The sequence below is a fragment of the Lonchura striata genome, chromosome 8 (assembly GCF_046129695.1).
Source record: "Lonchura striata isolate bLonStr1 chromosome 8, bLonStr1.mat, whole genome shotgun sequence".
NCBI lineage: Eukaryota > Metazoa > Chordata > Aves > Passeriformes > Estrildidae > Lonchura > Lonchura striata.
Window position 1 is genome coordinate 19,597,718 of NC_134610.1, and position 22,373 is coordinate 19,620,090.

General features: G+C 36.3%; 1 protein-coding gene across 1 annotated transcript in view; it reads left to right on the plus strand.

Moving 5' to 3' along the window:
- Positions 1 to 5,009: 5,009 nt before the first annotated feature.
- The window catches only part of LOC110472785 (uncharacterized), a 31,414-nt gene continuing 14,050 nt past the window's right edge, over positions 5,010 to 22,373 (plus strand). The window contains exons 1-20 of the mRNA XM_077784823.1: positions 5,010 to 5,166; positions 5,647 to 6,215; positions 7,365 to 7,385; positions 8,880 to 8,939; positions 10,114 to 10,167; positions 10,245 to 10,289; positions 11,087 to 11,113; positions 11,392 to 11,436; positions 12,067 to 12,111; positions 12,763 to 12,816; positions 13,575 to 13,643; positions 14,309 to 14,377; positions 16,118 to 16,186; positions 18,321 to 18,389; positions 18,826 to 18,894; positions 18,982 to 19,050; positions 19,619 to 19,687; positions 20,867 to 20,938; positions 21,534 to 21,602; positions 22,241 to 22,312. Coding sequence (XP_077640949.1) covers positions 5,010 to 5,166; positions 5,647 to 6,215; positions 7,365 to 7,385; positions 8,880 to 8,939; positions 10,114 to 10,167; positions 10,245 to 10,289; positions 11,087 to 11,113; positions 11,392 to 11,436; positions 12,067 to 12,111; positions 12,763 to 12,816; positions 13,575 to 13,643; positions 14,309 to 14,377; positions 16,118 to 16,186; positions 18,321 to 18,389; positions 18,826 to 18,894; positions 18,982 to 19,050; positions 19,619 to 19,687; positions 20,867 to 20,938; positions 21,534 to 21,602; positions 22,241 to 22,312 — 1,773 coding nt within the window. The remainder of the gene's footprint in view (positions 5,167 to 5,646; positions 6,216 to 7,364; positions 7,386 to 8,879; positions 8,940 to 10,113; positions 10,168 to 10,244; positions 10,290 to 11,086; positions 11,114 to 11,391; positions 11,437 to 12,066; positions 12,112 to 12,762; positions 12,817 to 13,574; positions 13,644 to 14,308; positions 14,378 to 16,117; positions 16,187 to 18,320; positions 18,390 to 18,825; positions 18,895 to 18,981; positions 19,051 to 19,618; positions 19,688 to 20,866; positions 20,939 to 21,533; positions 21,603 to 22,240; positions 22,313 to 22,373) is intronic.

Here is a 22,373-nt window from a genome sequence, read left to right on the forward strand (position 1 = left end):
AAAAATTAAACTGTAGCCTCAAGTGTTGACAAACTGAAGTCAATTTGTCAAGACTTAACCATTATTAACTGACTGCTCAGTTAAATCCTGGGCTGTCAAATTCACTAGAACACATTTTGTAGTCAAAAGGTGGAATACAGGTTTTTATCTTTCTTGAGATACAATCCTTGGTGAAGTTCTGATTTTTAAAACTTTTCTTGTTCAATTACTTCAAGTATTTGAACTTTTGAACTGTTTTTTCCCAAAATTTGCCTATGTGATACAGGACTATGAATGACATTCTTTATAACATTTCTCTTTAATATCAGGATTCAAAGTGTTGTAAATTATGTACTTTCATTATTTTACAAGTTCAAGTCAGGTAGGTTTTTGTTTCTTCTGGACACTTTGGTCATATACTGACTTGTAAAATATAATAAAATAAATACTCCTGAAATACCATTACACCATGATGCAATCAAGTAAATGGTCAAGACAATCTTGAGGCCATGAAACACCAGAAGAAGTTAATGTGAAGTGTGTGTATTTTTAACAGTTTACAGCAGACTTGATATGTGAATTTTTCACACTGAGGTAGCAAAAAAATGCAAGCATATTTCAGGAACTTCATGTCAAGTTCTTTGGGACCAAAAAAATTACCACTAGAGCAGAGGAAAATCAAAGGCATGGTCTATCTGCTTCATGCTGCTCCCACAAACTGGCCTCCCTGGTGGTTCAGTATTCCTTTAGCATACAGAAATATTCAGATGGCATTTTGCCAGCTGTGCTGGCTCATGATAATTCCATATCCAGTGATGTTGCAGGCTTGTAGGACAGCTGAAGGGCTAGTCAGGACTCTATCACATTCTAGTGACATGATATAATGCTAGAAGACACTAGTTACTCTATCTTAAGAGAAATTACTCAAGGCTTCTCAGTAATGTATTGAGATTTCTTGAACAGTGGGTGAAGGAGTCACAGTTGAGCCAGACCAGGCTCAAGAGAGGTAAAAAAGGCAGGTACCCAGAGACAGAAGGGAGGGGCAGGTAAAGAAGAGAGCTCTGGAAAAGATGTTCGGAACTGTCAGCTTGCTGCTACTTCTGCCCATCACGCAGCAATAGTGAGGGCTACTGCTGACACAAGAGGTCATGCTACACCACAGCAGTGACATCTAAGCCCCAGCTCTTCATTCAGTGCCTCTTCAAAGTGCTCTTGCAACCTCATGTAGCTCTGAAGCTGTCACCACCTATGCAATGGTAATGCCACCAACAAAGGGGTATAAATATCACCTTTTTTTCCTTTCCTAAAAGTGCTTAAACACACTCACTTGCAAAAAAGTCTTGCAGATCCTTCTTCATGATGCCTTTCCTCATGGTTCTAAAACTATAAGGAATTCCCTTTGACTGAGTATAACCTATTTAGATGTGATTTTTAATAGCTCTCATATACCCCTCTATTCTTTGAAAAAAAAGTGTTAGACCTAATTTCAAAGCTTTGAAATACTGGCAGCTGAGAACTGCTGGAGTTTAAAAAGTGATGGAAAAAAATCCAGAGATCTGAATATGCTGCTATATCTGTGATCTCAGCTTCAGTTGGTGCAACCATAACATAACCTTATATTCATGTCAGTCTTTGACTCCTGCAATTACCAGTCTTAATGTTGGAAGCATGTATGAGGTAAGATAGCTGGGCCCAACTTAGTCATCTAAGTACAGGAGTCTGTAGTGTCATCTCCCAGAGATGTAAAAAATACTAAAATATGTTTAAATATGAGAGGAATGGAAATGCAATTGTGTGCAGAAACATCCAATATCTAGATGCCTCAAGAAAAAATAAAACACATTTTTACTCCTTTACAAAAAAATATTAAAATTTAGCAATAAATTTATAACACTTAAATGAAAGCATGAATGTTCTTTAGCATATGTTTTAAAGCATTTAGTTTATTTTAAAAATACATACAGAATAATGCCATGAAAATATTAAATATGCACTTCGTAAAATTTGTGGTACATGAGGCAAGAAGTCTTGCTGTTAATTTTTATTTTTTATCTCAGATGTATCAGGGCATACATATTTTACATTGGTATCATTCAGGTTTTGATAAGCTGTCACTATAAGAACAGTTCAGGTATTGAGATCTTTTAAAAGTTCAGAAGACTGCAAGTCTAGAAGTGTATTGTGTTATGTCACATAGCTGGAATTTTGGACAGAATAATACCATGAAAACAGGTATAAAAATGTGGAGGCCTCACTAAGCTTTTAAAGTAGCACCTGGCCAAGATAAAAAGAGAAAAATTTGTCCCAAAGGTAAACATTATTCACCAATAAAAGGAAATAGCCTGAAGCCAGGAACTTGCTACTAAACATGCAATAGTTTAATAGTTACTTAATTAAGAAAATATTTGCCAGCTATGTTTTGAGGTAGGAATTAGCAGAGAAAATGAAAGAATTACAATGCTTTGCTTATGAGAGGAATACAATCCCAACCATAAATAATGTGCTTTTTCTTGCTAAAATTAGAATTTTTTCTCAGTAAGATTTAGGGGATATGGGAGATTTATTATACCTTTATTTCAGTTAAACACCATACACTTTGTGTTCCTAAATGAGAAGATATAGCCTTTTCATTCCTTGCCTTAATCAAAATCTGAATATGACAGTCTAAGCACAGAAAAACCAAAGTGGATGGAGAGAAATAAACATAAATTCTTTCCAGCCCTGAAAGAAGATTCTTTCTTAGCTGAAATTGTGGCACAAATAGCTGTAGCTGAGTTAGTTTCAGCTTAGGTGAAGATAAGCAGCCATACAATATGTAAAGTTGCATTCAGTCATCCTAGTTCACCCATTTTTGGACTAATTACCGGCAAATATGGAAAATAGAAAATGGGGTTAGAACCATAACAAATGGCTTCAGCATCCAGCTGCATTGTCCTACCAGTCTCTCTCATATATCTAAACTGGAGCCAAAGCTGCATTCTTTCCCCACAATCTCCTCAGCTGCCTTGCCTGTGCCTGTGATAAGTGGGCTGAGCTGGCTGGACACTGAAGATGGAAAAGAGGACAGGAGTTAGCACTGGGTTCTCTTTGTGTGCCTGTTGGTGGAAAATTGAGTCCACTGTAAAAGAAAAAAGGTATTTCTGTGAAAAAAGCTACTTGTTTAATATGTTAATTTGGAATGCAAAGTTGTCTGAGGATTTTTGAAGAACTAAGTGACAAGCTGCAATCACTGGTAAAAGAGATAGCCTTCAGGACCCTTAGCCACCCAGCTTAGATTTTGAAGGCATCATTCTATGTGTCAGTCATTGTTCCCTATTACAGTCTTCAAAAGGAGATGTGTGACAAAGACAAATCTGCAGAAACTGAAACTGGCTTTCAGACTGGCCTACCTATTTTAACCACCTGATGATGGACAGTTTCACCAGGAACTGAAATCTCAATTGGCCAAGTTCATGGGACAGTAAATATCTTTTTAGTTCAGTAGTTAAAAGTAAGCGCTCATTATGAAGAGATCCTTTTAGGTTTGAAAGGGATCCTTCAGCCATCAACTGCTAAGATGATGTTGACAACATGATGCCCATTACAAAACGCTGCCTAGTCACACATGAGAGATGTGCAAAAGTATGAGGGTAAAGTGTGTATCATAGTGATAGGAGAGGGTGAACAGAACTGGGCTGGTGTGTAGGGAAAAGTGTTGGGGCAAGAGCAGCCCTCTTCCATTCATGTCCCCGTTCCAGATGAGGATTTTCGTGTGTAAACGGCTGCGGGTGCTAAACCTAGAATGCATAAGCACAGCCTCGGGGGGAGGAGAGGAGCGGCTGGGTGCGGAGGAGGGGGAGCCAGGGTTGCTGTTTTTTGCCTTTCTCTTTTCTGCTGGCCTCTCCTGACATATGACACCGATTCTCACATGAGCTTGCCGCCTGGCTTCTCCCTCCTTTTCTCACAGAGCACCCATCACTGGGAGGGTAACGCAGCTGCCAGCGAGCCCAGAGCAGCATCCTGAATCTCTGCGCAGTCTTTTGCTTAGGAGCATTGAGGTAAGGACCCCCTGCCCTCTATGTCTGTGTCTGTGGGCACAGGAATTCCCACCCTAACTATCAGAAGCCAAGAAACCCTGCAGCCAAAGCTGTGTTAGGGAATTTTATGAGTGAGATGACTTATGCTCAATCATGGGAGGTTCATTCTTGCCACCAAAGTGCCCTTTGGGTATGCACTGTAGCTATCTGGGGAGAGTTTGCAGGGAGATGGCAATGAAACCGAAGTGCAGCAGGAATAATTTATCAGAACATGAGCAGCCTGTGAGCTACTCTGGGTGTGCATGTGAGTCCAGGACAGACAGTTATAATCCCTTCTGAAGGAAAAAGTCCTATCAGTAGGTAGCTGCTGAACCTAGGCTCAACGCTCTAGGCCCACATCCCCAGGATTGCACAGCAGGTACATTCATGTCTTGACAGCACCCTCAGGCCATGACTGCTCTCCATAGGACTGTTGAGGCCAGGGGCGTGGGATAGTGGGGAGAAATGTGCACAGCCGTCAGTTCTTAAAGTAAAGAGAGCAGGGAAAAACTGAGATTTGCCTCAGTACCTCTTTCTTTCTATCTCAGCCATGGAAAAAGCAGGTTTAGAAAAAAAATACTTCTGTGAATTACACTTGGGGTTCACAGTGCATCCACATGGGTACAGCCATGGCTTGTACAAATGATACCAGGCAATGAGAGAGAACTGAAATGTGTTTGTACAAGTCTGTCTCCAGTGTGTCATGTGCTAGAACAATATGCACTATGCTTGAAAATCATTCTAGTATGTCTCCATTTATTATTTATAGTGTGTTTTTGAAAATATTTTACCCAAAGAGAGTTAAATCAGCTTGTTTTTAGGGATGACAATTTAAAATACAAGACTGCGAAAGCAACTGCTAAGCAACAAGACTGCTAATGCAAGACTGCTAAGTTGAAGAAAAATTGAATCATGTTTTATCATTCTTGTACTGCTGTGCTTCTGTATTTGTGTTTTTTAGGAAACAAACAAATTATGTTTCTCAGATTCTGGTGGCTTTTATGGATAATTGAACATCATGAGTTTTTAGCAGAAAATCTCAGGGAAGAGAAGATATATGGATTGAGAAGATCAAAACCTAAACGCATTCTGTCAAATATTGTAGAAAAATATCCCAGCTCAAATGATCAAGGTGAATATTGTCATTTTAAAATTGGTGTGATTTTAAACATCCTGATTTATTTGGATTTTGGACTACAGGTTAACTTTCCTTTTAGATGCTTATAATCAGCCAGTATAATCAGTACTAACACTCACTCATTCAAAATCCAGCTCTGTCAAATCACATTCCAGTGTCTTGTTCAGTAAAGCCTCATTTTCTTATACATTACTTCCACCTATGTTGGTAGGATATACAGTGAATTACCAGACAAGACGACAGAATGAAATTTAAAAAACACTACAATATTTCTCATTTCATACTACAAGATATCAACACACCTTCAGTTTCTTACTCAGCTCTATGTTCTTGAAAGGTTCACACTGGTGAACACAGATGTCATCAAAACTTTCCATAATCCCAAACCCACTCTTCAATCCTAAAATACATGTAAGGGTAGAATGAGATTTAGAATGAAGTCGCTCCACTCACCTACATATCTGTTTATTCTAGATGAAGATTGCATTCTGGAAATTGCTTTTTTACTGGACAGCTCTGAAAGTGCTAAGGACTATAATCATGAACAGCAGAAAAAATTTGTACTGCAAACAGTGGACAGAATGCAAAGTCTGCAGCTTAGTTCTGGACGTACCCTGCGCTGGAGGATGGCCTTACTTCAATACAGCAGCACTGTTTTTATAGAGCAAACTTTCCATGACTGGAAAGGTCCTGAAGCATTCAAATCCCACATTGCTCCCATCACCCACATAGGTCATGGCACCTACACAACTTATGCTATAACTAATCTTACCCAGCTCTACATGTCTGAAGGGACTTTGGGTAGTGTAAAAGTAGCCGTGCTTTTCACTGATGGAGTGGATCATCCAAGAAACCCAGATATTTTTGCAGCTACAGCTGATGCTAAACACCAAGGAATTGTATTTTTCACAATGGGAATGACCAGAGTGGCTGAGGAGGATAGCAATGCTGCCAAGCTCCGGCTCCTGGCCAGTGTCCCAGCATCCAGGTTCGTTTTCAACCTCCAGGAGAAAGAAACTGTGGAGAAGGTTCTCAAAGAAATGGTAGGTATGAGAAAGAATTTGAAATAGCGTTAGGAACGTATGTAAATCTTATTTCCAATATTTGGAAAATACATTTCTTCAGTATACCATTGAAGAAACTTGTACATTTTACATGTTAAACCAGCCCAATTTTTAATGAGATCACTGTGCCAAAATACAGATTTCCTTTCTCTTCCCACCATTCAGATCTTGTCATCCAAAATATTTGAGACTGCAAACTGAATTAGATTTAAACATTATTTTTATCTTTGTTTTTCCTCTTAAGAAAGGCATTTCAAATCTCTTGTCTTAAAAAAATAATTTTTTTTTAGATCCTAGTGCTTTGTTCTGTAACAAATAGGAAAGTGAAGTTGCCTTTTGTATCAGAAAAAGATGCAGCTCTTGTAGAAGTGAAAATAAATTTGCAGACCATGGAGATAGCTCAATTCAGATGAAATTTGAACTTGATGATAGATATCTTTAAATTTCCATGGAAAATCTACCCTATAATAAAGAGGAGATATGTAAATTGAGCTTGAAGCTTTGTTTTGATACCTTTCTTCTCTATTTAAACTTAATATATAAAAAACATTCCCTGCCAAGTATGGAGAATAGAGCCATATTCTAGCCTATAACCCTGGTGAACAAGCTGTGGATGGAGTCCATAGCTGAGCATGTATAGAGATATAAACTAGAATTATAAATAACAACCAGGGGACTTCTGCAATGAAATGAACACCAAAGTGATCTCACACAGGCCCTAGAACATGCCCGTGTTGGCTTTCCTGTCTTCCTGTCCTTCACTTAGACAGCCTTCTATTTTGCATTGGTTCCCTGAAGAGCACACTTCCCATCTTCTCTGGTACTATTCCTGCTTCCTGTGTCACAGTAATCACCTCTCAAGTAACAAAACACACTTTATTTTACCTCTTCTAAACAGGCAATCATCCTCAGGTGCCTTCTTTCAATAACTTGGCTGCTGTTTGGTTTAAATAATATTCTAGAGATTGCTAGAATGTAAGTTTAATTGATGTTAATCAATATATTTATTGTATAATTTAATTACCTAGTTGCTGAATCTATTTATTTTTACATCTTGCAGTGTCCTTTCTGTAGAGATGGATTAAGATTTAAGTTTCTAATGTTGTTTTCAATATCTGTCTTTTACAGAAAGACCTGTCTGAGGAAGAGGTAAATATTTTAAGTATTTTTTTTCCTGTGTAGACTTACTGCTTTATATAGATATTTACAAATAAATGGAAGCATAATTCAGGAAAACTGATAGCTCAGGAAGGTGGTTAAATGCTGAGTCTAATGGGATTGTCTTCAAGTTAAACATGTTTTTGAATTTGCAGGACAGAGCTTTAATTTGCTATCCTAAGGTAATTTATTAATGTATTTAGAAATTAATAAGTTAATAATTTCCTAATTACTAATGTAATTTGCTAACCTAAAGTATTTAAAAGAAAAGAAAGAAACTGTGTGTGAGTATTCAGGCTAGCAAGAATTTGCTGATACATCTTGACATGTCCTCTGACAAACTCAGTGAAAAAGAAAACATGATGCAGAGCTGAAGACAGGGCAGTTCTAACCCTTAACCCTCTTCCTAGGTAAGAGGGTTTAAAAAAGAGTAAGATCTCAAAGCTCCAGCACTGCTTTTTTTCACTTTGTTCATGCTGTGTCACCCTGACTTCTGGTTTTGATAGGTCTGGTTGGCATTTTGTGGGGAATAAAGTTAGTTTTCCTTTTAAAGATGTTAGGGCTATTTGAGGCAACAGTTATCTCAGACAAAAAGGGTTCTCCTAAGCAGCTCAAGCAAACTGCTAAATAGTATGAGTGTTCGAAAACTTTGAAAAATTCAGTTTTCACTCATTTCCACTGACATGTTAATTTTTCTCCATCAATATAGAAGTATTAAGACAGTCAATGTTAGCCTTGGAAGACATATTGTGACTAATCTGGATATTCAGATAAGAATAATTTTTGAACCCTTCACTTCTAGACATCTTTCAAGATGAGCAGAGGTTTAATAAGTAACTAAACCGAAAATAAAAATTACATTCTTTATCCGTCCTTCAAAAATAACTACAGTATCTGTGATAATTCTGTCATGATCTTAAAGATTCAAAAATATCTTAAAAATCACATAAATGCATATCATAATGATGTTTGACTGTGACACCTGATGGTAGATATGACAGAAGAGAAAGATTATGAAGTGTTATAATGAGTTGTATTAACTAAAAGTATATATCCATACATATTTTGTTTATAGATCTAGCTAGAACTAAACTATGAACTATCCTGCATACAATGGAATTAAGTAAAGGGATGTAAGATGCTTTTTTTACTTCATCTCCTTGGCTATCTCTACAGTTCCTAGTAATGAAAACAAAACAGACACAGCATAAACTGACCTTATGAAGAGTTTGGAGGTAAAGCCATTATCAAGATGATTGAAAATTTAGGAGTAGGAATGATGCAAAATTTTTGATGGAGTGTTGGAGGCCACATTCTGGATCAGTGGTAAACTGATAGTTAAAAGATTTCTGTAAAACATGTAAATATAATTATTGGCAATTACAGGTGTATTTAAACTAGCCATACAGTAACTTAAAGAAAATGTCAATGTGTTTTCTATCTGTTCCATTAAAATGTGCTGATTTTTACTATTTTCATTCAAAGTGTCCCCAGGTTGACACATGTAACTGTGAGAAGGGGGAAAGAGGCCTTCCTGGTCCTGCTGTAAGTGGCTGTTACTCAAATAACTGATAGACAGTATAAGTTAAAATGTAATTCAGTGTTAAAAAAATTTAAAGAAATTATTTGAACCCAAACCTGAGACAACAGTAGTTCAAGGGTCAATACATACTCCTCCATAGTTACATTGTGTGAAGATGCCACAGCAGCAGGAAGTGCAGAGAGAGACCTGAGAACGCCATGAGACACTCCCTCTGTGTGGGAACAGATAGGATGAACACTGCGGTGTGGTGACATTTTAGCCACAGCAGTATGAAAGGCAGAAAGGAGCACCTTTCCTGTTGCAATCAGACAAGACTAGCTGGATCTAACTAGCCTCAGATCAACTATTAATATCCAAAAAACTGTTTGAAAGCAAGAGAGAGAGCAAAATACTGAAGCATTAGGAACAACTGAGACAAGAATAAAATGGACTGGACTTCTTTCAGAATAGTTTTCAAAGAGAACTCCTTAGCAAATCTAGGGGCTTGCTTCATACAAGGCTTGGTGATCTAAACTGCAGGGCTTATATTTCAAAATGATCTGATAATATCAAAATGATCTGATATTATATCCTTGACATTGAAGAAAAAGCACAATAGTACCTTATAGCTCTTGCTCAAGGTGAAGGGACAGTGTCAGAGCTTGAAAGAGAACCCTAGATTTGCCCATCCTCATCCTTTTGACCTGAATATCCTATAAAGATACAAACAGAAAGACACTCTGGGTTTGTGCAGCACAGTACAATGCACTTTAATTGAAAATGTTCCCTCTACTGTGTGCAAGTGGCAGTTTTGTTTGGATTAATATCTACTGTCTTTACTTGGAAAGTGCCGGTATTGCTTACACAGAAGCATACACCCCAAAGAGTTGAGAAGAAAACAAAACATCCACTTAGCAAGATGGGTAGTTACAAAAACAGTTGATCACCTCTTTTCTTCAGAGAAGAACTGAACAAACTAGTTTCGTTTATAACAAAGACAAAAGAGAAAAATTACTGCCTGTTGAGTTGGTCCTGCTGTTCCCAGATATTCAATTTCAATGTTATAGTAAATGCAGAGATTTTGGGAAATAAATCTATAGGAAGAAAATATCTTAAGTTTGAGGAAAACAGCATATATATTGTAAAACACAATTATGCTTACCAACATATATAAGAATTGTATTTTGTTTTTTTCAGGGTAAAAAGGGTCGCACTGGGGACGATGGAGCTCCAGGCCTGAAAGGAGCAAAGGTGATTGGTTTTTCAGATTTAGGAGGAAGATCTGTCTTGTCTTTATTTCACTGTTCTTGATGTTGAATTATTCACAGGGGGACCCAGGTCTGAATGGAATCCCAGGACGAGATGGAATAGAGGTAAAAAATATTTTTTCTCCTTCTCCAGTGAGCAATGTTCCTTTAAGGCAAAATACCCCCTTTTTGTTTTTTTTTTTTTATTGTTATAAGAGCAAATTACAATTCAGGTTTACCATCTAATGATTCATTAACATTAGAAGAACTGAAAACATTCTCACTGCTTAATGAAAAGGAACAATTCCTTCTTATATGTGTGATCTAGAAAATACTTCCCAATAACACATAGTGCTTCCAAAACGTTGTAATGCTCTGATATGATAATCAAAGAACATTACAGAAATTGCCACTCTGCCTGAATAATCTGGGGCTTATTTAAATTTGACAAATAAAGGACTCTGTGTATAATAGCAGTGAAAAACTTGAATGAAATATATATAGGAAGTGTAGGACCAGTCTCTTAGCACGTAATTCTGAATTCATTCACATATTAATCCCTCTACTTTATGCTTTCTTATTTTTTCAGTACATCCTCTTTAATTAGTAACTTTTTCTTGTTTTCTTATTTTAGCATGTTTTTCACTAAGATGGAAATATCAACTCTACTTGATCTGCTTTTACATCACCAGAATCCCAGTCTAAAATGATACATTTATGCAATTTATTTACCCATACAACAGCATCTGTCATCACTAAAAGGCACAGTACTTCAAATCATATTGCCATATTTATCAGAGTCATCCTTTCTATTTGAAATGCTATTTTTCTGAAGAGAGTAGAATATTAAGGAAGCCAATACTCATGTTCCTACTTTTGGATTATATCTCATCACAACCTGCCTTGCTTTTTTGTTTTCCTAGGGGAAAGCTGGACATAAAGGAGAGAAGGTATGTCTTTTAGTCAGAATTGATGCCTACATCTTTGTTGGTATTTATTATATATAGTGCCGTATTTCTTTTAAGTAGTAGTAAGGAACAATAACATCATCTTAGCAGCTGCTCCACAAGCTGTAATAGAAGATGCAACTGTTCCTCCATGAACTTGCCATACAATTGCTATAATATGTCCTGAATAGTATAACATTTAGGTTTTCAACTAAAGTACCTAGAGAATAAGGATGATATGCCAATATAACTCATAAATATTTATTCCTATTCCTTTCCAGGGTGAAAGAGGTGAATGTGGAATCCCAGGAATAAAAGGAGACAGAGTAAGAAGCCACAAAGTTGTTATGTTTCCAAGAAATACAGTTAAACCACAAAAAAATACAATTCCCTGAATAACAACCATGATGATAGATTTAAGGCATATATTAGTTCTAAGGTTGAGGGAAATAGACATCTTATAGTTTTGAAGTATGTAGTAAGCAAGGATACCATTTTTAGCACCTTTCTGAGCTCTTTCTACATTTTTGTATGATTCCTCTTACGGCCCAAGGCTGAGCCTGTTTAAAACAATGGTAAAACTCTAGCAGAGGCAGAAGGCTTGAAATAGTAAGCAAAGGGAATGAGACATAAAAATGAAAACTAGATTTCTAACTCCAATCTTTAAGATTTTGTGCATAATTGCTTTAACTATTTCAAATAGAGCAAATAATAGTTTCATCCTGGATTACTGGTCCTAGATAATTAACTCTGTTCATCATTATGCTGTACTTTGATTACCAGTCAATTTAAAAATATTTATTTAATAGTTTGTGGTTGCTGAGCTTCTCTGAAATTTAATTTTGATTTTAATGTAAAGATATTTAAATAAGATACCTTAGTAAAAATTTTCCTAAAAGTTTTTAACAAAATCTAAATATACAAAAATATATAATCTTTTTTCACTTATCTTTCAGGGTCCTGAAGGTCCAGTAGGCCCCAGAGGAGTAAGAGGGATACAGGTAAAAGAAAGAAAAAAGAAAGAAAGAAAAAAAAACCAAACTAGCTATGAAAACAACTATACCTGGTTCCCTGGGATTCAAAGATCTGAAATAACATCATACTCCTACTGACATGGAATCTTTGAGTTGCTGAGTTCAAGACACTCAAAATCAATCTTCTTAAATAGCAAAATTAATACCATCTAGAAGCAATCTAGACAAATAAATCATCTTTATAAATCATTCAGTCTCAAAGACCACAGCAAACACACTTCCATAAAGACCAAAATCACTCATTTCTCTTTCAGTGTCTTAACTATTTCATTTCTTCAAGAAGTACATGGAAAATCTTTAGTCTCTTATCATCCCAATACTCTCAGACTAATGGCCAAGAAGCTTAGCCCATCATAGATGTTTCAGTACATCTTGAATGTAGATTACCTTTAATTGCATTCAAAAAAAGGGAGAGACAAATTCTCTCCCCAAATATCAGAACCAGCTCCAGCTGGGTTGAGTAGCTAAAAATATACATGCATCACAAAGAAAAGCTTCAGTTCTGATGTTTAAAACTCTTATTTCCATGCAGACTTCAGCAAATAATAGATTGTTTTTCAAGCTGCCATTTTTATGAAAGCTTGAAAAATCTCATTGAAACCACTCCTGTTTTAATAGGGTCTGCAAGGACAATCTGGAGATCAAGGGCCTGAAGGCCTGCAAGGATCAAAGGCAAGAACTGTTTTATTTCTTCTCTTAATTAATGTTAAAAATTATTAATATAGCCTCACAACAATTATGGTTTTATCCTTATATTCAATACTCTTCTTGTAGTGGATACAGCTTAACTTGACACAGATAGCAAATTGTGTACTTTTTGCATGCTACATGGTTCTTAAGAAAGGTATTTATTACTTTGCTCTTTGTATAGAATTCAGGTCCAAATCACACTCCCATCTTTATTAATCAACAGTTAAAATATGGTAGAGTCACAGAGTACTACTTAGCATTGCACTTCTTCTGTTTTCAATGTAAAACTCTTTTTTCCCTAAGTGCCAAATAGGAATCCTGTTTGGCATCTCAAATCAAGCCTTTTCTTGAAACTGAATATTCTCAAGAAGAATTCTGTAGTTCAAAAGGAATATTGTCCTGAAGAAAAACTTGAAAATAAGTGTATAAGGGACATTATTTGTTATCTCTCTTGAAATCTCCTTTGCACCAACTGATCAACAGTGATACACAGAACAGCTGAGTGTCAAAACTTACATGCTATGAAACATTTTTCCTTTCCTTAAATCTCTTATCTTTGTGCATGATTAATTATTACAAGAGAATTTTGAAGCTTTGAAAGGATGAACAGATGAAGTACTGTGTAAGACAATTCCAATGGGCTGAAATTCAGGATGCACTAAAAATTAATCTACAATGTGAATTAAACTGATTTTCCTAGACACCAATTTATAAGCAAGAGTGTTTTCATTCTTTGAAAGGGTGAAAGAGGTCTTCCTGGGCCACCTGGCTTGCCTGGAGAGACTGGAATAGGACTACCAGGCCCAAAGGTATAAAAATCTCATCTTCTGTATTGCCTGTATTGTAAGGATAAGGACCAGGACAACTGAGCTAATAGTCTTGCTGATTCACAAGAAAATTCAAGACCATAAATGCTGGTTTTGTGGTACTAGAAAGGTATTTTGTATGTTACCAAAACTGTTTACAAACAGTTGTGAACAAAATACATTTTCAGTATATACTTTAAAGGATTTTTTTACAGTAGTTGTTATGCCTGACATAAACTCAACCCAAGAAGAGTATGGTTAGGTAAAAACCCATTCATAGTCTTAAACAGAAATTAATCTGTGCAAAACAGGCTTGTTGGTTTAGATGACTGGCATAAAAAGAACGGAAACTCCGTGATAGAAATACTGACTTCTTGGGAAAGGACAGTAAGTGATACATGACTGGGTGTATGAAGGGAATAATTAATCTTTTAGACTCAGCATTGTCTTCTCTCAAATGCAGAATTGATGCTGTCCTCCAAAGCTGTGAAACACCCCAGTTCAATCCTGCTGGGCCTTGTGTGGTGTATGACTCTGAGGACACTCAGATTTTCTCTGCTGTTCCTGTATTCTCCTACATCTAATATTTCAAGCACAAAATTCCTGATGAGTTGTTATATGCTGCACACATAAAAATACCTAAATCAAGTATATATCTTTCTTTGAAGGGTGACACTGGCTTGACAGGAAGACCGGGCCCTGTTGGCCCACCTGGAGTTGGTGAGCCAGGATTTATGGTATGTCTGGTTTTTTATTTGGTAGGAGGAAAGCAGGACAGAAAGCAAGAATTCTCAATGCTTCCCCATAAAAATGGGGAAGATTTAGCACACATAAAAATGTGTGCTAAATTATAGCATCTCTTTTCTTCCTTCTATTTCACACTCTTATAGGTATTATGTTGTCTGACTCTCATTTCCCTCAATAAACTGGAAATGTTTTCAATTTCTTATCTAATTATCATATCTCCAAAACAGGTATGAAAATATAACATCTGATGCAAAACCACACAAATATATAAATAAATCTATCCCCTGATAGATTTAGCAGTGTTAAATCCCTATGTGATAACTTTGAAGTTGACTGCTTTTCAGTATCACTAGAACATTAACATCAGCATGGCTTTGAGGAGGAGACTTTCAGAATTTATAGTAGGTTTGGCTCTGAAATCCCTTCCTGCTTTTCCTTCCTTTCCTCTTCCTGGCAGTTGTAAACTCCATCTCTTTGTAGTAAGAAGAAAACCAGCATGTCAATTTTATGGTCCTTTATTTTTAAATATCAGGCAACACCTTTTACTGAACTATTTACAATACAGCAGACTTAAATTCATTTCTCTTTACCTGGATGAAAGATTTCTAGTGTAACCACAAGGGAAATTTTGTTCCGTTTTTTCACAAGTACCTTGTCCCTGTTAACAAGGCAAAATTTGGAATAAACATTTCATAAGAGGTGTTCCCATGAAAAAGAGAATCATCATTTGGTAGGTGAACTGACTGATTTCAAATACAGTACTGGAGAGCAGTGAGTTCTTGCTGAAGAGCCCAAGGAAAAGAGCATTACAAATAAGGCTGGTGGTAACAGTCAGTCCAAGCACACCAGTAACACTTCCAGTCTCTTCAATAACAGCACAGAGCAAAGACCCACTCTATGGGGGAAGAGGTTCCTGTGATGTGAATCTTCTCTTGCCAAAACAATACTGCTATAACAAGAGATTCTGATTTAAAAAAATATATTCTAAATATGCTTCTTTTATTTATTTTAAAGTGTATTTGCTTCAAAAGAAGTTCATTTTAATGGCTTAATTGAGTCCAAACATCTATACCTCAGGAATTATTCTAAAGCTCTGTTCAGAAGGATAAGCATATTTAGGCTATACAGAGACAAAATCTACCAGCATTCTGTGATGTGTGTGTAACCCCAAGCAATAAATCTGAGAAAAAAACTTTAAAAAACAGATGCAAGAAAACACTGTGAAGCAAGCTCAATATGCAGAGGTGTTGGACATGCATTTTTTTTATTTGCCCCTTGTGCTTCTATCATATGTTTTTTCAGAAAGAGAAGGACGTGCTATTTCTCTCTTTGCCAATTACAGTCACATCTTTCTATAGCTATGTCTCTTTCAGAATTACTCTGTGTGGGCTTTAATCTGGATCTGTAGCTCATGATTATACTGATACATTAATAAGGATTAGTAAGAATTTGTAAAATGGAAATTTAGGGAGTGAAGATTTCCAAAATGTAAGGAATAGAAATTTCATCTATATAATCTGTGATTCCATAGTAACCTGAAGGGTATTGTTACTGCTACAGGCCAAAATACTCATCATTTATTCACTGGGAATGCTGTGTTACTGTATTATTTGTAATAGATTATAACTACAGCAACATCTGAAGACATTACAGACAATGACATAGAATGCACTGCTGTTCATCTGAGTGATTAATATGTATTCTAGGTCATTTTAAACTTATGTTAACAGGGGCCTCAAGGACCACAAGGTGTTCAAGGAGAAAGAGGTCCACCAGGAGAAGGGCTTCCAGGAGCAAAGGTACAACAGTCAAAGGGTTCTAAGACCAGAGCAGCACCATTAAATGAGTGCATGCCAAAAAAAGTCCATAGAAGGCACAGGAATCTGAGAAAGTACCTTGTAAACTTAATTAAAATTTTACATCAAACAATCCAATATATTTTGATGGAATTCACTTGGTCCAAACATGACTTGTAGGCACAGCTAGCCTTTGGGGCCTGTAAGCCAATATTTAATTTACCTGATGCTTGATTTGTGGGATCTGAGCCTGGAATGAATTCAATAATTTTAAAACAGCCTCAAGCATTTGACTTTAAATAAAATACCATTAAAAGGTTCCTAGATGAAAAATTTAGCAGTTTGTTGTTGGCTTTTTTCCTTAGTCCTTATATAGGGATCTTTACTGTCACTATAAAGAGAGGCTTGTAAGCTTCTTACATACCTCAGCCACTGGCTTCTGCATTTTAGCAGAAGTCTGAATTCAGTTTATTGGAAAAGAAGGGTGCTGTTACTAATTTGCAGATCCAGTGGAAGTAATGAGAGTGGTAGTTGTACTTACATGAATGGACTTACTAGAAGATTCTTTTGCTGCCCACTGAAAACCAGTTCCTAGGCTGTTGTTGCCTTTGGTTACAATAACAAAGTGACACAAATTGTATGTGAACAAAATGAACAACTAAACAGTTTTCTCATTTTTATATAATTACCAATTCTGCTTGAGAAAACAAAAAAAATGGTTTCACAGGTGCAGAGACAACTAAAAATCAGATTTTCTCTGAGAGTAGCCCTTTACTAAAAATCTTAGCATTTCTGCTCAGCACAATACTGTTGTCAGCCAGATTGAAATTTAACTGCTGATAGCAACATAATATCTTCAAACATATAGTGTGTATTTTATGATGATGAATTATATAAATTATTTAACCTCATTGTTGATGGCTTGTATCTGCTTAGTAGATCTCATGCATGAAAACTAACAAAAATACAATTTGAAGAAAATGCATTTCAAAATCACTCAATTGCCACTGAAACACCACAACTAATAACTAAAACACAGTAACAGAGCACAGTGGGAACAAGTACAGATGAATGCATAATCTAACTAAAACTATTAAGCAGTAGAGATGGATAGGCAGAATATAATAATCAAAGTGGAATTCTGTCATCATTATTGGAACTCTTCATTCTATAAAAAATGTACTACTTTTTACTGCCAAGTCTGACCTGGAGCCAAGCATGTATCAACAATGTCCATTGTATCTCTAATCCAATCTGTGGCTGCCAAGCATGTCAGTTCTTTGGTTTAAAACACATTTTAAACAGGTGATTTGTTAATCTCATCAAATTTTACAGTTGCTTTCTCCACGACTTCTTACTACAAGTTCACAATTTAGTAAAAAAGATAATGAAGGCAGATGTTCTAAAGCATCAGGAGTAAAGAATGTTATTTTAAACACAAATCCTCATAATGAATTTCTGTCAAAATTAAAATTATGGAATTGGTTACAAAGGATAGAAAAAATCTGTCTGGGGCATAATTTTATTTCTTGGGTGATTTTTTTACAATTTATACAAGCTAACATCTGCCTCTATATGTTTTCTTAAGAGAAGTACAGGAAAGCACAATATTTGTACCTAGTAACTGGCACTTTCCCCAAGACCACTGTTTTGTAAATGAACATTTAGAAAGACAATGACATTTACAAATAGGCTTCTATAACAATACAGTCAACCTAGTCTTCATTCTGGCAAATGCTTAGTGGGAGCCAGATCCTCATTACCCCACTTCAATGAGATTAACCCATGGAAAAAAAAAGTAGAATTCAGTTTTTAGTTAACCTCAATACTCAGCCCTGCAGGCATTTAAACCAGTTGTGGTTTTGCCATTGATTTGAGAGGAAGCAGAACCGGACCTTAAGTAATTGAGGTAGGCAGAAAGATAAAGAAGAAGCTTGTTCAGCTCTTTCCTCAGCAATTTCAAATTGCAGGGCAAACGCTTTTGAAAAGATAATCACTTTGGTATCCTGGAACACAGATCCAGGAGCAGTTTTCTGGTTCTTTTCATTTTGGTTTTCATTATGACAGAGCAAACACTGTCTCTAGTTACTTCAGTGAGAACAGTGTGTCTCCACAGTTAACTTATCTTTTCATGCAGGGAGATCGTGGCTTTGATGGACCAAAAGGCCCTCGTGGACTTCCAGGCATCAGCATAAAAGGTGAAAAGGTGAGCAATAAATACACCAGGGGATTAATGGAGTGCAAATAAATCTAATACAGGGAATACAGGGTTGATACTCACTACAGAAGACACAATGAGGAAAGGAACCCATAAAAGACACTGAAGAATGTGGTATTTAGTTGAGATTTATGCCCAATAAATTCTCCCAACCCATTTTAACATCTCCTCATATTAAAATAGAGGATGTTAGAAAAAGCATCTGATTCTGTGTAAAATTTAAGGTTTAAAAAGGGAAAAGGAGACTAGAGGTTGTTTGCAACTGACCCAGTGGAGAATAAATGCATGTGTGAAAGATAAAAGGTCAGATCCACAGCTTTACTGACTTCTTCAAAAGAAGTCAACGTGTACTGACTAGCATGGGAGGTGTCTCAGATTGTTTCTGTATCTTTGCACAACTAAGCAACTATACTTTGTTTGCCAGGGTGACTGTGGTCCTCCTGGTTTACCAGGATCAGTTGGATTACCTGGAATTGGAATTCAAGGAGAAAAGGTACAATTTCCCCCTCACCCCACACTTTAGTGTATAGTAACAGATATTATTTTATTTTTTTAATAATTACTTAACTACTCTTCCCAGGGAGTGGAGGGCCCAAAAGGACCACCTGGCTCTAGAGGGCTACCAGGACAGGGGATACCTGGACCAAAGGTCAGGGAATTTTCTGAAGTAAAAGCTACTGTGCTGTTTGTATCATTATGTTTCATGATCAAGAAATGGTGTTTGGAATGGAAATTCAAAGTAATTTCCTGAAAGATGTGACAAAGTTCTGGATGACTGATGGCTATTAAAGCATGGTATAAAGGAACTAGAGGTGAAAGTGGGTCAAGCATCCATGACAAGTAAAGAACTTTGCAGAATCAAGTATCACCTCTTACACTTGAAGTGATTGTGCAGGGATATGATCACCACTGCTAAAAAATAAAAAAAAAAATTAAAAATTGTCTTTTAATGTCATATATGCTCCTGAAATATCAGATCTTTGCCAGGAAAGATTCCAGGGGGCATACAAGTGTAGATTTACAGCATTAATAATTTCCACCAACAGCTCTTTGGCGACAGCTCAAAATATGTGGCAAATTCCCAATCTTTGTGACCACAGGTTTAACACTTCTTACTATAGAAAATATTACACTAATCCTTCTTAAAATTTAAGCAATTAAACATATGCTTTTATATTTTCCATAATAATGCTGTTAAAAACTAATATCTGCTTAAGGGTGAACAAGGCTTGCCAGGAGAGACTGGAGTGCCAGGAGAAAGAGGTATTGGAGAACCTGGTTCTAAGGTACATTGTTAATAGAGGAATTATTTAATCTATTTATTCATTTTGATTATAAATTTATAATTCCTGAGTATACTTTCCGAAGCCACATAAAAGCAGGTTTAGAAATAACTTTTAAGTTCTTAATTTTTTGAATGTTTAACACAGACTTCCAATAACCTCCAGATACGGCAGCATTTTAAATACTCCTGTTCTGTAAAAAATAGTAAGACTTATGGTGACAGGAAACTTCCACCTGCCTGGCTCATGCTCAAGTCACTGTTGCACACAGCTCACCTACAGCTCTGTGCATAAAAGCATCCAGAATATTAAACAGCTGCCAGAATTCACAGCCCCAACTGTAAGCTATGCTGTAGCTTACACCAGAGAGGTGAAAAAATGCTCTGAACAGTGGTTATTGTGCTGCTCCTTCCCTTTCCACACAGAATATGGTGGAAACAGAGCAGCTACATCCTCACACCTTCATATGAGAAACAAGCTGTGCTGGTGGACAGAGAGAACAGTTGAGTTGCTAAGAGGAGAGGAAGCTATAACCAGATTATTTTACTGCTGAAGTGCCCAAAATAGTCCCACTCAAGTGCCCAAGATCAGTCCCTATGTCATTAACAGCCAAATTAACACAGAACAGGGGAATTGATGATTTGCTCTTGTTTGTTAGGGATTTGTGACAGGGGCTGGAAAAGAAATTATTCAATTTCTCTCTTTAATTTCACAAAATACAGTAATGCCAATTGAACCCATTTGACCCCAGATTACTCTAAAACCAGGTCAGGCTCCTGAATCTTACATAATAGGGCCATGATAATTCCACTTATATTGTTTTGCATTGATATTAATCAGCAAGATGTCAATCATTGTGTCATAGTAAATTCTATCTGATATTTCCTTCAAATGCTGCCACTTAATGAAATGGTTACAATAATTTTTAAGAATAAGCTGAATAATTAATAGCTAATAATTTTAATTGCATATATAAAATGCACAGTTCAAAACAATCAGATTGTAGGATAGTACCAAGTAATAAGAACTGTCTTTATAAAAAAAAGACAAGACTTCATATGCATAAATGTTTTCTACAAGTGTATTTAAAGTTTAGGAAAAAAATTAAATAGATTTCCTTAATTCAAAGAAGGAATAGTACTGAGTCTTCATTTAATAGAACTTACTTTTTACTGATGTAAGGGTGATCCAGGGCCTTCAGGACTGGCAGGTCTGCCTGGTCTTCCAGGAGAAGATGGAGCCCCTGGACAAAAGGTTGGTTCATCTCTCTCTGTAATCTGTCTCCTTCGCCTCAAGCATTGCTACTGTTCTCCTGTGCTGACACCCAAACCTAGAAGAGAAAGTGTTCATGGACAAGGGGAAAAGTACCACATTTTTTTCAGAAAAAAAAAAATCTCTCTTGAATATACTTTTTTAGGGAAAACTTTACTTTTTCTAATTTTTTGGGGTGGGGCATTGCCTTATCTTGTTTACTCTTGTGTGCTTTGTGTAATTCATTAAATGTCCTGCAGCTCAGGAAGGAAACCACTAAAATGGCTATGGTCAAGCTTTCATGGCTTTCTGACCGTGTTTTTTTCTAAATTCAGAAACTCCATTATTTAAGGTTATATACTCAGAGTACAGCTGTCACTAAGGAAATGTGTTACTTCTCGCATTCCACACGGAGTTGAACAGTGCTTGCTTCCAAATATGGGAAAAAACACCTGGACACACCTGACATCAGTGGGAGTTTTCTCATTGATTCTGAAAGGTCTATGGTTTTAATGAACTTATTCAAGGGAATACAAAGTTCATCTTGCACCATGTCCATGCAGTGTTCTGAAACACTTCTTTGATTTTTCTATTCAAGGGTGAACCAGGGTTGCCTGGTCTTAGAGGTCCTGAAGGTGTTCCAGGGATTGGAATACAGGGGGAAAAGGTGAGGATTTCTTACTAAAGGTGTCACTCAAAATTGTAATGTCCCAGGAATAGGTTTGTCAAAGACGTCTCTTTTTTTTGTCCAATAGAAGTAGCAAAAAAATATTCTGGACTCATAGCCATTTCATTTTTGTTGCAATTATTACAGCCTAGTAATCTGCTTGAACAGCCGTTTTCCCTTTAGAACTTTACACTATTCCTATCTTTTCTTTGTGATCAATTGATTTGCCCTATTTGCCTTCAAATTAAAAAAAAAGTACTAGCAAGTGTATTATATTTTCCTGTTTTGATTATTTTTTAATATATTTTTAATGTAATACTTAACTTGCTTTTCAGCTGCAATTATTCAACCTTTAAAATTCCTTTTGGCTTTTATTTTTCTCACAGTATTCTGTGGTAAACTGGTTTATTTAACTTCGTATGAAATCTATGTCATTTTAATTGTAAAAGTCCAACACTGGACAACTCCTGAGCAGAATTAACTGACTTGCCAATGAAGGCAATAGGAACAACTCATGTGCACCACCTACAAATAGAAGTTTGCTATTTTTCACTGGCATTTACAACTGATTTCAGTTAACACATTTTTAAATTATTTGATGCATTGACATGTGTGACATGTCTTTTCCATTTTTGTAGGGAGATCAAGGACAGAGAGGAATACGTGGATTAACAGGACCAACAGGAGTGCCTGGACCTGTTGGACCTAAAGTGAGTTTATTACTATGTTATATTTATAAAATAGTCTTCCAAAGCTGAACATTGTTCCAGA